Below are 14,442 nucleotides of genomic sequence, written 5' to 3'. Positions count from 1 at the left end.
TCCATCAAATGCTTGTTATTACATTGTCTGGTCAAGTGAAATTTTATGTCATGATAACACTTTCTTAATTCAAGTCATCTTAACTTGGCTAGATTTCAGTTTTTGCCGTGAAGGGACAGTGTACAATGATGTAGTTTGTTCATTGCAGCTCATAGTTTTTTCTTTCAAGATTAATGAATGAATCTGTACATTTTGTCTTTCCCTCCACTTGCTCAATGGGGACTTTTGGGATGGAGAATGTATAGCTAAATGAGTGCGAGGAATACAAATAAGCATTAAGCTGAATGGAGCACTTCTGCACAGAGTTGCCTCAATGGGCTTTGGGGACTGTACAATGAACAAGACTGGCTGTCCTTAAACCACCACGGTCCACTGAAACCCCCTGAATTTTTTCCTAAATGTGGATTTAACTGCGTGGGCCCTGGAGGTGGCACACATTCCCATGGGCAGAAGAGTGGGGTGGCATGAGGACAAAAATAATTGTATAAGAATTAGACAGGGTTCCCACAGTCATGGAAATCCTGGAAAAGTCAAGGGAACTGAACATGTCATTTTCGAGCCTTGGAAAAGTCATGGAATTTTAGTGTCTCTTTCATGCAACTACAGCATTCTGTTAAGTTCTCATTCAGCTATTATGATTATTTCCAAACATATGCGACTTTTGTTTAAAAGAGACGACAATAAATGCACTGACAGTATTTTGAATGTTAAAAAACTGTAATACCACACCATAAGGTGAGTGGAAAGGGTTAACATTTCATATTTAGCCTTAAAAGTATGATCAATTCTACACATATTGGGTGCCATAAAGTCCTGGAAAATTCACTTTACGTCATGAAAAAGTCATGGAAAAGTTTGTAAATTTTGTCAGTGAAAAAAGAGTGAGAACCCTGATTACATTTCTAGTTTGAACTATTTAGATTTTAGATTATTAAGATATCTATTGATGAAGTGATGAAAAATTTGCACCATTGCCATAGTAATGATGAAAAACAATCAGTGACAGTCACAATCACAGTTGCCGTAGCAATTAACAATACAACAATTCAGATTTCATAGGTTTTGGTGATGTCCAAAATATCATATCACAATCGAAGCCTAGATCACAATTTTGATGTTATCATGAATTGTGTTAGTATCTGTAGACCATTAAGAAGCAAGTAAATCCGTCTGCAGCTCTGAGAGATCATACTTCACTGTGACCGGTTATATCCACTTGTCACTCAAAACAAGACAATTGAGGAACAATTGAGAAAAGTATGTGGGGAAAGTCCATAGGTCGGCTTTAAAAAGAACCTACAATATTGTACAGAGATCGCATCACAGTTCGATTTTTATCATCACATCACCCAGCCCTTATCCAAAACAATATAAAATAGCGCTTGAGTGGTGAAAAGTACTCAAAATGGCGCCTATAGACAAGAAGTTAAAACCCTTGAAGTGATTGATTGAGTAGCTAGGGGGATAGAAGCCAAATTGATGCTTTGCTGCTGATGATCAATATTTCCTGTGGGTGTGACGCTAACTAGAAGCTCTTCTCTGTTTGAGTTTCTGTTAGACTTTAATCTGCATTTTATTTTAATACAATTTGATCAGAAAGTATTGGCTTAGTTGGAACTACGAAAGGTGAGCTGATTTGTGCTGTTAAACAAGTCTCTCGCACATAAAATTATTTAATTCCATTTTTCAGTTCATTCTTCAGTTTCAGTTAAACAGGACCATGAATGCTTATATTGATCACAGGTTCCTGAAATGTGTTTAAATCCATTTTGTATTTTTGTCGAGTTTTCAGACCGTCCATTAAAAAAAAAAATTGACAATATTTGATAGTCTGTGCATCCATGGTAACTTTTCAACATTGCACCATAGAGATGCATGTAGCATACCCCTAATGTGATGTCACTGCATAGTTGGTTCATTTTTTCTTAGTGTTTAGGCTATTGAGGGTGTAAATTTAGCTAATCAACCAGTTACTTTTTATGTAAGTAATAATTATCTGAAGGTTGCCACACACAACACCCGATTTAGGCTGTGATTTGCTTCTCCCAGCCGCTGCTCTCCTCGTGTGTGTGTGCTCCTCGTGTGTGGTGTCAGTGTGACTCTGAGTTGTCATATCATAACAGTAAAACATCACCGTGGCAACAGGCAATAAAACAATTCAGGGACACATGGAGCGACGAACACAGAGACGCAAAATACAAAATCAGGAAACAACGCAAATAATGAGGCGACTTTAGCACTCGCTCAAGTTGTACATTTAAAGTGCAGTATCTCATCCACATTATCCATAGAATTTGTCCTCTGCAAATAATGACACCCAGTCCACCAAACAGTTCTGTTAATCCAGTTTGAAGCATCTTCTAAAAGTAAAAAGGCAAGAGTAGTTCCTCACGTCTCTGTTTACATCTACACAGCTTTACGTTTAAAAATTGTTTAAGACTGAAAAATCCTGTAGTGTGTGACAGTCTTTAATTGATCTGTTATTTTAATCTGTGTTGACATGGTTGACAGGTGACATGTATGATATCCGAACACCTGGGTCAATATAAAGCGGGAAGTAAACATTGTAAAATATAATGGCTACAAGCAACCAAGTATTATCTAAACTGAGGAAATTGAGGGGAGTTCCAAGTTCCTATCAAAAGTTATCCAAGGAAGGAAGGAAGGAAGGATTACAAAGGCCTACTATATTGGCTAATTTATACTCTTGTGGTGTTATTGGGCAAGACACTTAATCAACTTTCACTTCGTTAGAAAAGCTAAACTATACTGCTACTACTTGGGATAAGTTTGCCTTGTTTTGGTCCTGGTTTAAGCCAAGTTTAGTCCTGATGTACACTTGGTTTGTTCCAGGGCTACTCCAAATTTAGTTCCGTGTTTTGTCCTAGTCTTAAATTTGATGTGGTGTGTGTGTAAATCTGTGTAAAAGAACATTGATTTTCAATTTAAACTACAGTAATGGACTGAATAATTGAAAACGTAATAAATCAACTAGAGCTGCAAGCCATTAGTTGTTTGGTTGATTAGTCAATTATTACAAAGAACAAGACATTCAGTGGGTTAGCAGGAAATGTGGCAATTTATTGTGGTTTTAAGGGCTCCGTTTTCGTTTTTCCCCAAATATTTGAACAAAATATGTCTGTGTAATGTCCACATGTAATTATAAAGCGTTTTAAAAACACTTATAAGCACTGAAAAGCACTTACAAACTTATTGCAGTGAAATATTAGGATACTCTGGATGCATAAGGTAAGTGAGGAATAACAGTTTTAAATGATCTAGCTCTGTTTTTCACCTTTTTAAATCAGGTAACAGTGCCTTTAATCTGCTCTTTTACATAATAATTAAGAATTTACTATTATACCTTTAATTTAGTTTATTTTTTTGTTGGGTCATAGAGCTACTTTTGAAAGCTTTTGCAACTTTCACACACCTTGTATTGGACTAACTGAGGGTCATTGCAAGCCTTTAAGTCGACTATCAGCCCCAATATCAAGTATGGTATGAAAACAAAAGTTGTCTTAGTTTGAGCAAAAGTGAAACGCTGTGTTGCCAATTGCATGCCTGATAAGTGGCCTCTCATCCTCATTGCGTCTCTTCCTATAGCGGCAAAAGCACTCAGAGCCATTAGCAGCAATCAGCTCTGTCATTTTTAATGTGCGTCTCTGGGCCCAGATGGAAATGGACCTGTTTGGACTGGAGGAGGGGAGATGACCACTTAAGCACGAGCGAATGAGAAAACAGAAGGTGAAAGTGGTTGGATGCGGCAGGTTTTGGGTTCAGAACAAAACCAAGTTGTGGGTTATTATCGCAGAGAGGCTGGTAAGAGGTTGGCCATTTAGACCCAGAATAAGAGGAAGTGTGTGTTAACCTTGAGCGTTTGACAATTGGACTCAATGGGTTAGAAAAAAATACTGAAGTGAAATTTATATGATTTGTTTTGTGTGTGATATGGAAGATTTGGGTTATTTAAAGGTACTCTATACAACTATTTGGAGTTGTCACATCGCCTGCATGGTTCCATTGTAATAGAAACTTAAAAATACTTTGCAACATTCTCCATGGAGGATAGATTTAAGATAGAAGATGGAGATAGGTTTAAGGTTTTCTGGGGATGCATGCACAATCCCTTACACCAAAACAACAAAAATTTAAAAAATAATAATAATAATTGTTTTCACAGCTTCTTACATCATACTCACACAGTAGTTTACAGTTTCACACCTTTTTTTAGTTTTGACACTTTTTTTTATAAAGTGGCAAATAACACCTTTTTACTTGTTTTGGAAGATTTTGTTGATACTGGTATGAATATCGGCACCGGTCCTGGATCAGGTATTGGTTCCATGGTATCGGATGTAATCAGATGTATAGGCTGAAGTAGGTCATCTCATAATTTTTTAATATTTTATACAAAACAGTTCTGTTTTTACTTGCCCAAAAATAACAATTACTTTAAAAAAAAAAAAAAAAAAAAAAAAAGATCCATTTTGTAACAAGGTTCTGTTTTTGGGGGGAGGAGGACATTTCAACCTCTACTCCAATATCAGTTAATATCGGGTATCTCCAGATGGCCTGATCAGCCAGTTTCACTTCGTGGAAACTGTCTGACCTCACAGCACTAGAATTCGTTCACTTGACATTAGGTGGTTACTTTTTTTAATCTAACCAATCGCTGCTATTTGGTTGTGACGTATGTAATGCGCCGCTAACTGGTATGTTAAGCTTTTCCCAGATCCCGTAGGAAGAAGGGCAATAACATCTTTCTCCTTGATAAAATTCACCAAACATTCTCTTTGTTCCGGCTTTAAATCCTTGATCTCAGGAATAGTTTCCAACACAGAATGTATGGCGCTTCGCTGATTGGCTGGTGCCCGGTCTCGCACTTCCGGGGTTCTTGCAAACCGTGTAGTGTATTCTGATTCCTGACCTAGTCGCTGGAGAGAAATGAAATTGAGCGGAGGCACTAGGTGGCGCCATTTTGTCTAATCTCCAGACACTCAAAGCCGAATTATCAATATCGGTATAGGAGCTGACAGAAACTAGATCCCTAGATCTAATGATTGTCACTATTATTGAAAAGAAAATGATTAGTCTCTCTTGAGTTGTATTCATTACCAGACTTAAGAAGCCAAAATGGCCATGCCTATACAAACAGACTTTCTTTTTTGGCTGTGTAGTACTAAAACCACTAACCTCACATTTTGGCTTGTAGAATCTATTAATCTCGACATTCCAAGCGCTCATGTTAAGTGATTCCCCCTTTGTGTTGTTGTGGTAAAAACATGACTTTGCACATGCTGTTTGTTTAAAGATTTGGTGTAATCCTTCAGATCAGGACTCAGCGGTAAAGTACACACCCCAACGCCCCATGCTAGTTTCAACCATAATTATGTTGGCAGCTGTCGTGTTTGGGTATGCTACGGGCCAATATGTGGAATTTCAGAAAAGCTAGGACAAAAAGGGTAAAAACACTCTGAAAAACATCATTCTCTTCCAACTAAAGGTTGACTGATCTGACTCTGAACGTTAAGAATACAATACAACAATACTGAGGCATTTTCTATGGGAGGGCGATATGCCAAAAGATTCATATCACTATTTTGTCGGAGCTATTTTGTCACAACTCATTACACATAGCATCTTTATATTGTCTTTAAGAGGTACCCTTTACTTGTTTTGACAGTTCACACTTCACTGTGACTGGCTGAATCCACCTGTCACTCACTGTAATAGTAATAGAAGAAGTGGGTTTGTGTATTTGAACCATAGAACTGCATTAAAGAAAACCACTGAATCACATATGACGATATCACCAGCATATTGTCACCGTTGTTTTTTATTGTTAGTTTTATTGTTGGGTTTATTGTTTCATTGTTTTATTGGAATGATTCAGCTTTCCGAGTACCACCATCTAGGAGGAGTCTAAATGTTCATTTGTTAATTTAAGTAGTAATTTAAGTATTTGCTTCCTCACACACCCTTTCGGACACAAGCAAACTGTGTGTGACAATTGGTTCGGTTTACTTGTTACACAAAAGTATTTCTTTTTTATAGTATACATATGCAATTATGTTTTTCTATTCTACTGTCCGAGTAAACATTCATTCATTCAAAGCAGGGCTGGGTCTAATCTAGGGCTAAACCAGGTCTAAAAGTGGACTACATCACTTGCACTGGAGTTCTAAACAAGAGATTATACAAAGGAGGACGAAACAGTGGATAGAGTGAACTTTAAATCCAGCAAAGCAACAAATTTAGGAACTGTCCTTGTACCACCTGAAGGAGCTTGGGACCACCAGTGGAAGATGATGTATCACTGTTTGAAAAACCTTGTCCTAGCCCATATTTTTGATCATTTCAAAGCAATGTGTGTTAAACTAGAGTTGACCCAAGATCTCAGGAGATAAAACTATTACAGTAACTGCAAAAGTATCATCCAAAATAAGATTTATTTTAAATTTGAAGCCCACATTGTGAACTGATACACAATATTTTATTTATTTAAAGGTCCTATATTATGCAGCTTTTAGCTGTATTAGAATATTGTTATCTAATCAAAAATGTATCCAGAGTTAAATTTTGTTTCAGTCACACATGCTTGAGTAACTCTTTATTATTAGTCTGTCTACATCTCCAAAGCTCTAAATGCTCTGTTCCACCTTGTGATGTCATGAAGCAGTAATTTTCAAGTTAACAACTACACTTTACCTTTTGTTTAGTAGATTAGATTGGCAATTACATGACTGAAATTATCCGAATTACTCTCGTAAAGGTTTATGGAATTTATTACCACATGACATCACAAGGTGGAACAGAGAGTTTTCTGTTTGAGGGACGAACTCAGCCTAAATATGCAGGATTTGTGTGTTAAACATGTGTGAATGAAACAAAACACAACCCCAGATATGTTTCTGAAGAGGAAAATAACAGATCACAGTAGGAATTGTCTTGCCCTCAAAACAGTTCTACCTAAAAAGCATTCATTTTCCACACCTGCTCTGTAAGACTTCATCCCAGTATATCGTACATACATATACTTATACCTCTGTAGTCTTCCATTTAGTATCAGTATATAAGTGAGCGGTTTCATTGTGGGAGCTGCTACATGAGAGGCTGACCTTTTGTTCTGTTTGCTTAGTGGGCATTCCTCTGAGTCCTGGCTCCGACCCAAGTCTAATCCACCGGACTCTCCGTGCCCTCTGCACACTGCACGCTGCTGCCACTGTGGGGACCTCATGGCAATACATCACATATGAAGGACCGTGTCAGCATTTTACACAGAAATATGAGCACATGTTAAAGATATGAATGTCCCACAGTCAGGAAAAACAAGTGGTTACATGTAGGACTGTCAAGAACGCATTTCCAATCACGATATATGGCTACAGAAAAATATTGCGATAAACGATAACAGAGAATACTTGTTGTATACTTTATGTAGTTAACTGCAAAAAATAAATAGCAACCCTCGATAGAAGTTAAGTATTCAACTCTTTGCTGTTAAAAAAAAAAAAAATCTAAAAGTTCCCCACCACTGGAAAGAAAATATACACGCGTTGTTTCATCCATCTATTGCATGATTTGTCTATGCAAAATGGAGCATTTTTTCTGATAGGCAAATACTTTTTGATCCCTGTTTTAAATATATTGTGTACTCACGGACACATTTATGAACACAGTCAAAGGTTGTATTATTTGTGTAATCCTTTACTATATTAAATGTTTTGCATGGCTGGCCAAGACTCCACGTTTTTACAATACTTGGATGTAGTCTGGAATGTGTTTACATAATTTCGGGGGAAAATATCTACAGTAGTTGCAGTTTCTTTTTAACAAGTCCAACTTTTCTAGTAGAGGGCTCACCACCTGCTCGTCTCCATGGTGATATTATTGTTTACCCTGGTACATTAAACATATCAGTCTTGTATTTCCTCAATAACATGGGTTTTTATTGACTTAAAAATTTGCATTCTTACTGTGAATGTGCTCGCCTCTCGACAGAACTGATGTCTTGGCCCTGTGGTGTCACTTGCTGTCCCTGTAGAGAGGATAAGTGGAATGCCATACTGTGGAACATTTCAGGCAATATCGCCATAGGATGCACCAGAAAAGACACATTGAACCTTTAAAAAGTAGGATTAGAGTGCCTATTGTTAAGAACTCCAGTAGCATTTACATTTGAGAGAAGACTGAAATATGAGCTGGTAAACTAATACTAGAATCCTATACATTTCAGAATATCTTTTGCAGAGGTCTAAACTATAGGTACAACAATATTTATCCAGAAAAGAGGATATGTAGTTCTTTGCAGAGGCCATTATTGTCTAAATATTTGCATCAGCTCAAATGGTTTAATGATTTGTTCACTAGCAAGGACCATGCCACAACAATGGAGTACAATAACGATATTTATTTATATTTAAAGATTTTATTTTGGGCTTCTGGGTAATAGAAGGCATGGTTGGGCTAAGCTGTGGTTGGCTGGAGAGGACATTGAAGCGTGGTCCAGTACCAGAATCTGTTAATCATATTAACTCCATATTTTGGAGTTTGTAGCATGTCTCTCTAATGTGAATCATTTCATATATGTGGCCATGATTGGATTGTCTTAAAATGTGATGGTTTTCAGAAAGAGATGCACCGATCCATCTTTTTCAGTTCCGAAATCAATTCTAATACTACAGCTTTAAGCATCTGCCAATATCCAATATCAACCAATACCTTTTAAACAAAAATTAAGACAGAACTAGGGATGGGCATGATTAATCGATTAATCGATAATTGATCATTAAGAATTTCATCGATTACGTTAATTTTTATCGACAAACCGAATGCAGGTTGCTGTGCGTAGCATGACCAAACAGGGTCAGTACATGTGTCTCTCTGCACTCAGAAGGAGTGAGCAAACACAAACACTCGGTCAGTCTGCAGTACGCGTTTGTGCTTCGGTACGAAGCACAAATGCGTATTTAATGATGATTTCTACAAGAAATTCCACACTTTCCGTTGCGTTCGGGACAACTGGGAGGCCATGTGCACAGTGCACAAAGCAGGAACATATGTTTCGGTGTCCAGTGGGAAAAAGTTTTGCCAGGTGAGAGTCGCGCAATGTTGATGACGAGTCCCCACCTCCCTCCCCCCGTACAGTGTCCTGGTTTTGACAAATGCAAATCTGGTCACACTAACCTGTATTCCACTGAGTCATGTCTTTTAATCCAACAGAAATTGACCACATCAGCGACACAAGAGCTGTAGTTTTATCTTCGCTGAGTTCATGCAAATTAGCGATGCGGTTTTAAGTTTCGCTTCTGTGAGAGTTGCGCAAAACTGAATTAAACACATAATAATGTCAAACGGATTGATGTGGCTCTAGAGTCGTTATGTTTATATGTTGTTAAGTTGAATTTATTTATGCACATTAGTAGTGCAGATAGTAATAATAATGATGATCATTTTAATATAAAAACGTTAATGATTAATCGATAATCGATCGTTAATTCTTCCGACGATCGATTAGGAAAATTTCATCGAATGCCCATCCCTAGACAGAACTGATTCAAATTTGTTATGTGGCTAACATTTATTCTGAAAGTAACTACAGGACAACTCTGTGTTAATAAAACATTTAATTTAAGACTTTCTGGGCCAACTGCTACCATTAATTATATGCCTAAGCAGGATATTGACTGAACCGATGTTTGGAAGCTGATACCTGATCCAACACATTTTTCAGTACATGTTAAAGATATGAATGTCAATATCTGTTACCAGTAGCAGGTCAATTAACTATAGAAGTTAGTTATTCAACTCTTTACAACTCAAACTTTTCTCATGTAATGTCAAAAATCTCCCCATTTTTTCAGATCAGTGTATCCCGATGTCAGATACTTTGCACCTCACTATTGTTTCCCTTTTCTAACACATATCCTGTGTCTGCTCTCTGTTCAGGTCCTTATGGTTGAAGTGCGTGCTGCTGCTGCTCTGTGCCATGCCTCCTGCCATGACAGACCTGGTGGACATATGGGCACACTCGCCCCTGTCCGGGCATGCTCCGTCCCACATCACTGTGGACTTCCTGCTGCCCACTGGAATTTACATCCAGATGGAGGTGCCACGAGAGGCCACCATACAACACATCAAACTGGTCAGTACCTGCACTAGTGTGATTACTTGGAGTCCATATTACGCTGTTTTCTGATCTGTTATAATCATAAACATACCTGGAGTTGTTTTGTTTCATTCATATGCATATTTATACTATTCTTCTGTCTAACTGAAAACGGGCTGTTCCACCTTGTGATGTCATGTGGTGATACAGGTGCTCCACTGTGTTTTTAAACTCTATATACCTTCAGTAGAATCATTTGGATAATCTCAGTCCTGGAATTGCTAATCTCTACTGAACAAAAAGTATTTAAACTACTGTGTCATGACATCACTAGTTGGAGCAGAGCATTTTGAGCTTCGGACATGTAGACAGACTATTAATAAAGAGTTTCTCAAGCGTGTGTGAATGAAACGCAGCACTCGGTATGTTTTTGATGAGGTAACAACATTCTAACATAGTTTAAAGCTCACGAGTTTTGCGTAATGTAGGACCTTTTAATCTGATGTAACTTGTATGCTAAAATTCCACCATAAGCAGGTCTGACAGGCAGCACTTTCAAATGAATTCTTGATGTATTAAAGAGACTGTGGGTTTACTTCTTGTAGTCTTATATATTTGAAACAAGTGGGTCCAGTAGGCCTCTCAAAATGACAAAGATAGATATTTTGCTGAAGAATACATAGACGAAGGTAACTGAAAGCTCTACTCTGTTGGAAGCTCTGTTACTCACATTAGACTTTTAATACAATCTGACCAGAAAGAGCTTTTTTGGTTGGAACCACAAGTGAGATAAATCCATTTTATACTTTTTCTTGAGTTTTCAGACTATCTTAAAACATTTTTGTCTGTGTTTTCTGATGTTTTGCATTGAGTCACCATGGTAAATGCTGAAAATTCTGCCCATAGAAATGCATCTAGAACAGTCATTCTTAACCATAGGGCCGGGGCCACCTCCTTGGGGCCCCCACAATCAGTACAATATAATGCATTTAATATAAGGTAGGGCCCCAGGTTACTTTATTCAGAAAAAGTCGGGCCCCAAGATGGAAAATGTTAAGAACCCCTGATCTAGAACACCTTTGTCAAAAAATATTTAGTAGTTATTTTACTTTTTTCCACATATTTTGCTTTATATACTTGATGTTTTCCATGTGTATCTCTATTAATGTAGAAAGTATCAGAAAAAAGAAAGAAAACACAGAGGGTGAGTCTAAAATTTTGACTGTAGTGTGTATATATATATATATATATATATATATATATTATATTTTTATTTTTTTTTTTTTTTTTTTACATTTTAATAAATTGTCTAAATTGTCTTCATTCCCCTGACAGATGTAACAGCCCTATCCCCACTGGTGGTTAGACATTCTCTCAGTGTTTGTAGTCAGACCTGTTACCGTGGTGAGATAATTGTTTTTGTTTGTCTCTGTGCCTCGGCTTTAGCTCATGACATCATGTGTGAGTGACTGGGCTGACCCTGTGAACCGGAGGTCACACTGTCTCGAGGGACTTTTGGACATTAGGGACTATAGTAGCATTGTTTATAAGCATGTTTGAGTGTGAGAAAGTTTAAAAAAGAAATAATTGCTCTTATTGACTGATTTACTGTTTCAGGATTGAGGCAAAGCGAGTTCATACTTGTCAAATGTTTGAACACACCGTCCCCATACATGTGTTTTTCCCATAGTTTTACGACTATCTTTTTGTTTACAGGCTGAAGGCATCAACTATATGAAATACAATATGTGGAATTGTGTAGCAAAAGAAAAAACTCAAATAATTTCCCTTGTGGATCAATAAAGTTTGTCTAAGTTTTTTATGTTCCAATTGTCAAAGTAGCCACCCTTTGCTTTGTTAAAAAATGTACTTACTTTACTTTACCTTACTAAATATAGTTTAAGTTCTCAGTAAAAATAAAGAAAAAGAAAGACTTTGCATGAGAGCGTGTCCAAACTTTTGATATATAGTGTATGTGTAGAACTTGTACATAAAGTAATTCAAAAGATTTTACAAGAATGAGAAATGTGTAACATAATAAAAACTAATTCTATTGTATCATTATTAGGGGTGTAATGAAATCCAAACCTCTCAGTACGATATTATCACAATATGCATCTACGATATTTATTGCGATATTTTGGAGAGGCTGATATATTTGTAGATAGGATGCTTTTTTGGTTTTAAAATACCTTTTCAAGATTTTGGTGTGAATTATTAGTCAGAATCTCAAAAATTTAAGTAAAAAACATATAAACTCATGTTGTCTGCTGAAATGAATCATGGGATATATAGTTCCTGATGTTTATTAGCCATTGCTACTATAAAACCATGCATTTAACAAAAGAACTTAATTCGTAGTTCGATATATTGTGACAGCCCACGATAATACTTTTGACAATAAGATATCACGATATTTCGGTTATTGTTACATCCATAATTGTTATATTTATCATTATAAAATTAAAGGTGCACTATGTAACTTTTCTGGTTGAGGGGCTGCCATCTGCTTGTGTCCATGGAGATGTAATTGTTTTGCTAGGAATGTTTCACAGTATCATGTGTTTTATCGGTTAATAATACCTTCAAAGATATGCATTCTTTGACCTGTAACTTGGCATGGTGGCATCATCTGCTTGTCTCTATTGGGATAAATAATCTTACACTGTGAAACATTTCTGGAATGCAACCTTTGCAAACCCTCTACCATGAATGTTTTTTTGTTTGTTTGTTTGTTTATTAATGGGCCCATATTATTTCTGATCTATGTTCTGCTGTTTCCTGATCACAAACATATCTGAAGTTGTGCTTTGTTTCATTCACACATGTTTAATACACTAATCCTACATATTTATGCAGAGTTTTTCTTTCAAACAGAAAGCACTGTGTTCCAGCTTGTGATGTCATGTGGCAATACAGGAAGTGCTCCAGCATGTATTTACACTCCATACACTAAGGCCTCTGACTTTTTTCCTCCTGTGAGCTACATTATGTAAAACAAAAATGCGAGAGAGCTACTAATTTTAGCAGTCACCAGAAATTTTGTAAATATAAGAGCCATGGCAAGCCGAAAATTAGATACAGTGAGACGTCTATAAACCATAACCCATTATCTAGTTATCAGTGCACAAAATTAGGCATTAAAATTATACAGTTACAAAAAAAAAGGCATTTTATCAGTCAATTTTGAGTTATTCAGTGCAATATGTATAATTCAGAAATCCCATGGTGAGCTACTTGTACTACTACTACTACTACATGTGTGCTACATTTGGGAGACCCTTGCCATACACCTTCACTAGAATCATTTGGATTATCTCAGCCCTGGAACTGCCAATCTCTATTACACCAAAGGTAAAGGTAGCTGCTAACTTCAAAACTTCTGCTTCATGACATCACTAGGTGGACCAGAGCATTTTAAGCTTTGGAGATGCAGACAGGCTAATAATAATAAAGGGTTCCTCAAACATTTGTGAATGAAACAACACAACTCCAGGTATGTTTTTGAGGAGGTAACAACATTGAAACATGGCTTAAAGTTCACAAGAATCAGTTCTGCATTATATTGGACCTATTGAGAATATCTCAATAAAATATTCCTTGAAAAAAGCGACTGAATCGAATACCCTGTCAGCTCTGGTACACGTGACTGTACACTGGCAGTCATTCAGTTTTGTTTTCCACGTGAGAGCTTTTATATCTGGAGGTGAAAACTGTACAGAAATGTTTAAGAAATCAAGAATATATTAAACCAAACAAGTGAATCTGAGCATGTGACCAGCCCCAGACTTCGAGGAAATGAAACAGAAACCAATAATTCCAGTTCATGTACTTTACCCTTAGGCACATCTTTTGTCGGAAACTTTATAAACAACATGATGTGCTCTGTGTCAGATACAGATTCACACTGGTTCAGGGCTATTGTTAAAGGTGCACTGCATAACATTTCTTGTCTCCATGGAAATGTTATTGCTTGTCTAGAATGTTCCACAGTATAGATGAAACCTATCTCAACAGGGAGACAAGCAGGTTATAGCACTGCACTACTTTACAGTTCAGATCTGTGGGGAGGCGCCCCTAGTCACTGAAGGAATTATTGTATTTTTGAGCAATGGAAACACCCAAAATGAATAAATGCTAGATGGATATGTTTTATGTCATACCGTGGAACATTCCAGGCAAATATAACATCTCCATGGAGACAAGTAGGTGATGGATAGCCAGGCTGGTGCCGCCTAGTCCCTCCACTCAATTAAATTTTTCTCCAGCGACTAGGTCAGGGATTGGAATAAACTAGACGGTTTGCAAGAAGCCCGGAAGTGCGAGTCCGG

The 14,442-nt window shown here is 37.1% G+C and overlaps 1 protein-coding gene across 3 annotated transcripts in view; it reads left to right on the top strand.

The window, feature by feature from the left end:
- The window catches only part of pik3cb (phosphatidylinositol-4,5-bisphosphate 3-kinase, catalytic subunit beta), a 116,964-nt gene that overhangs the window by 56,029 nt on the left and 46,493 nt on the right, over positions 1-14,442 (top strand). For all 3 annotated transcript variants that reach the window (XM_020917491.2, XM_055148095.1, XM_055148096.1), the window contains exon 3: positions 9,952-10,147. In XM_020917491.2, the coding sequence (XP_020773150.1) occupies positions 9,992-10,147 (156 nt within the window). In that variant the 5' untranslated portion in view covers positions 9,952-9,991. The remainder of the gene's footprint in view (positions 1-9,951; positions 10,148-14,442) is intronic.

This window comes from Boleophthalmus pectinirostris, unplaced genomic scaffold (assembly GCF_026225935.1).
Source record: "Boleophthalmus pectinirostris isolate CB_2022bp ecotype Guang Dong unplaced genomic scaffold, ASM2622593v1 HiC_scaffold_9, whole genome shotgun sequence".
In the NCBI taxonomy this organism is placed as follows: Eukaryota; Metazoa; Chordata; class Actinopteri; order Gobiiformes; family Gobiidae; genus Boleophthalmus; species Boleophthalmus pectinirostris.
The sequence above is the reverse complement of the archived record's forward strand: the minus strand, read 5'-3'. Positions and strand labels throughout refer to the sequence as shown.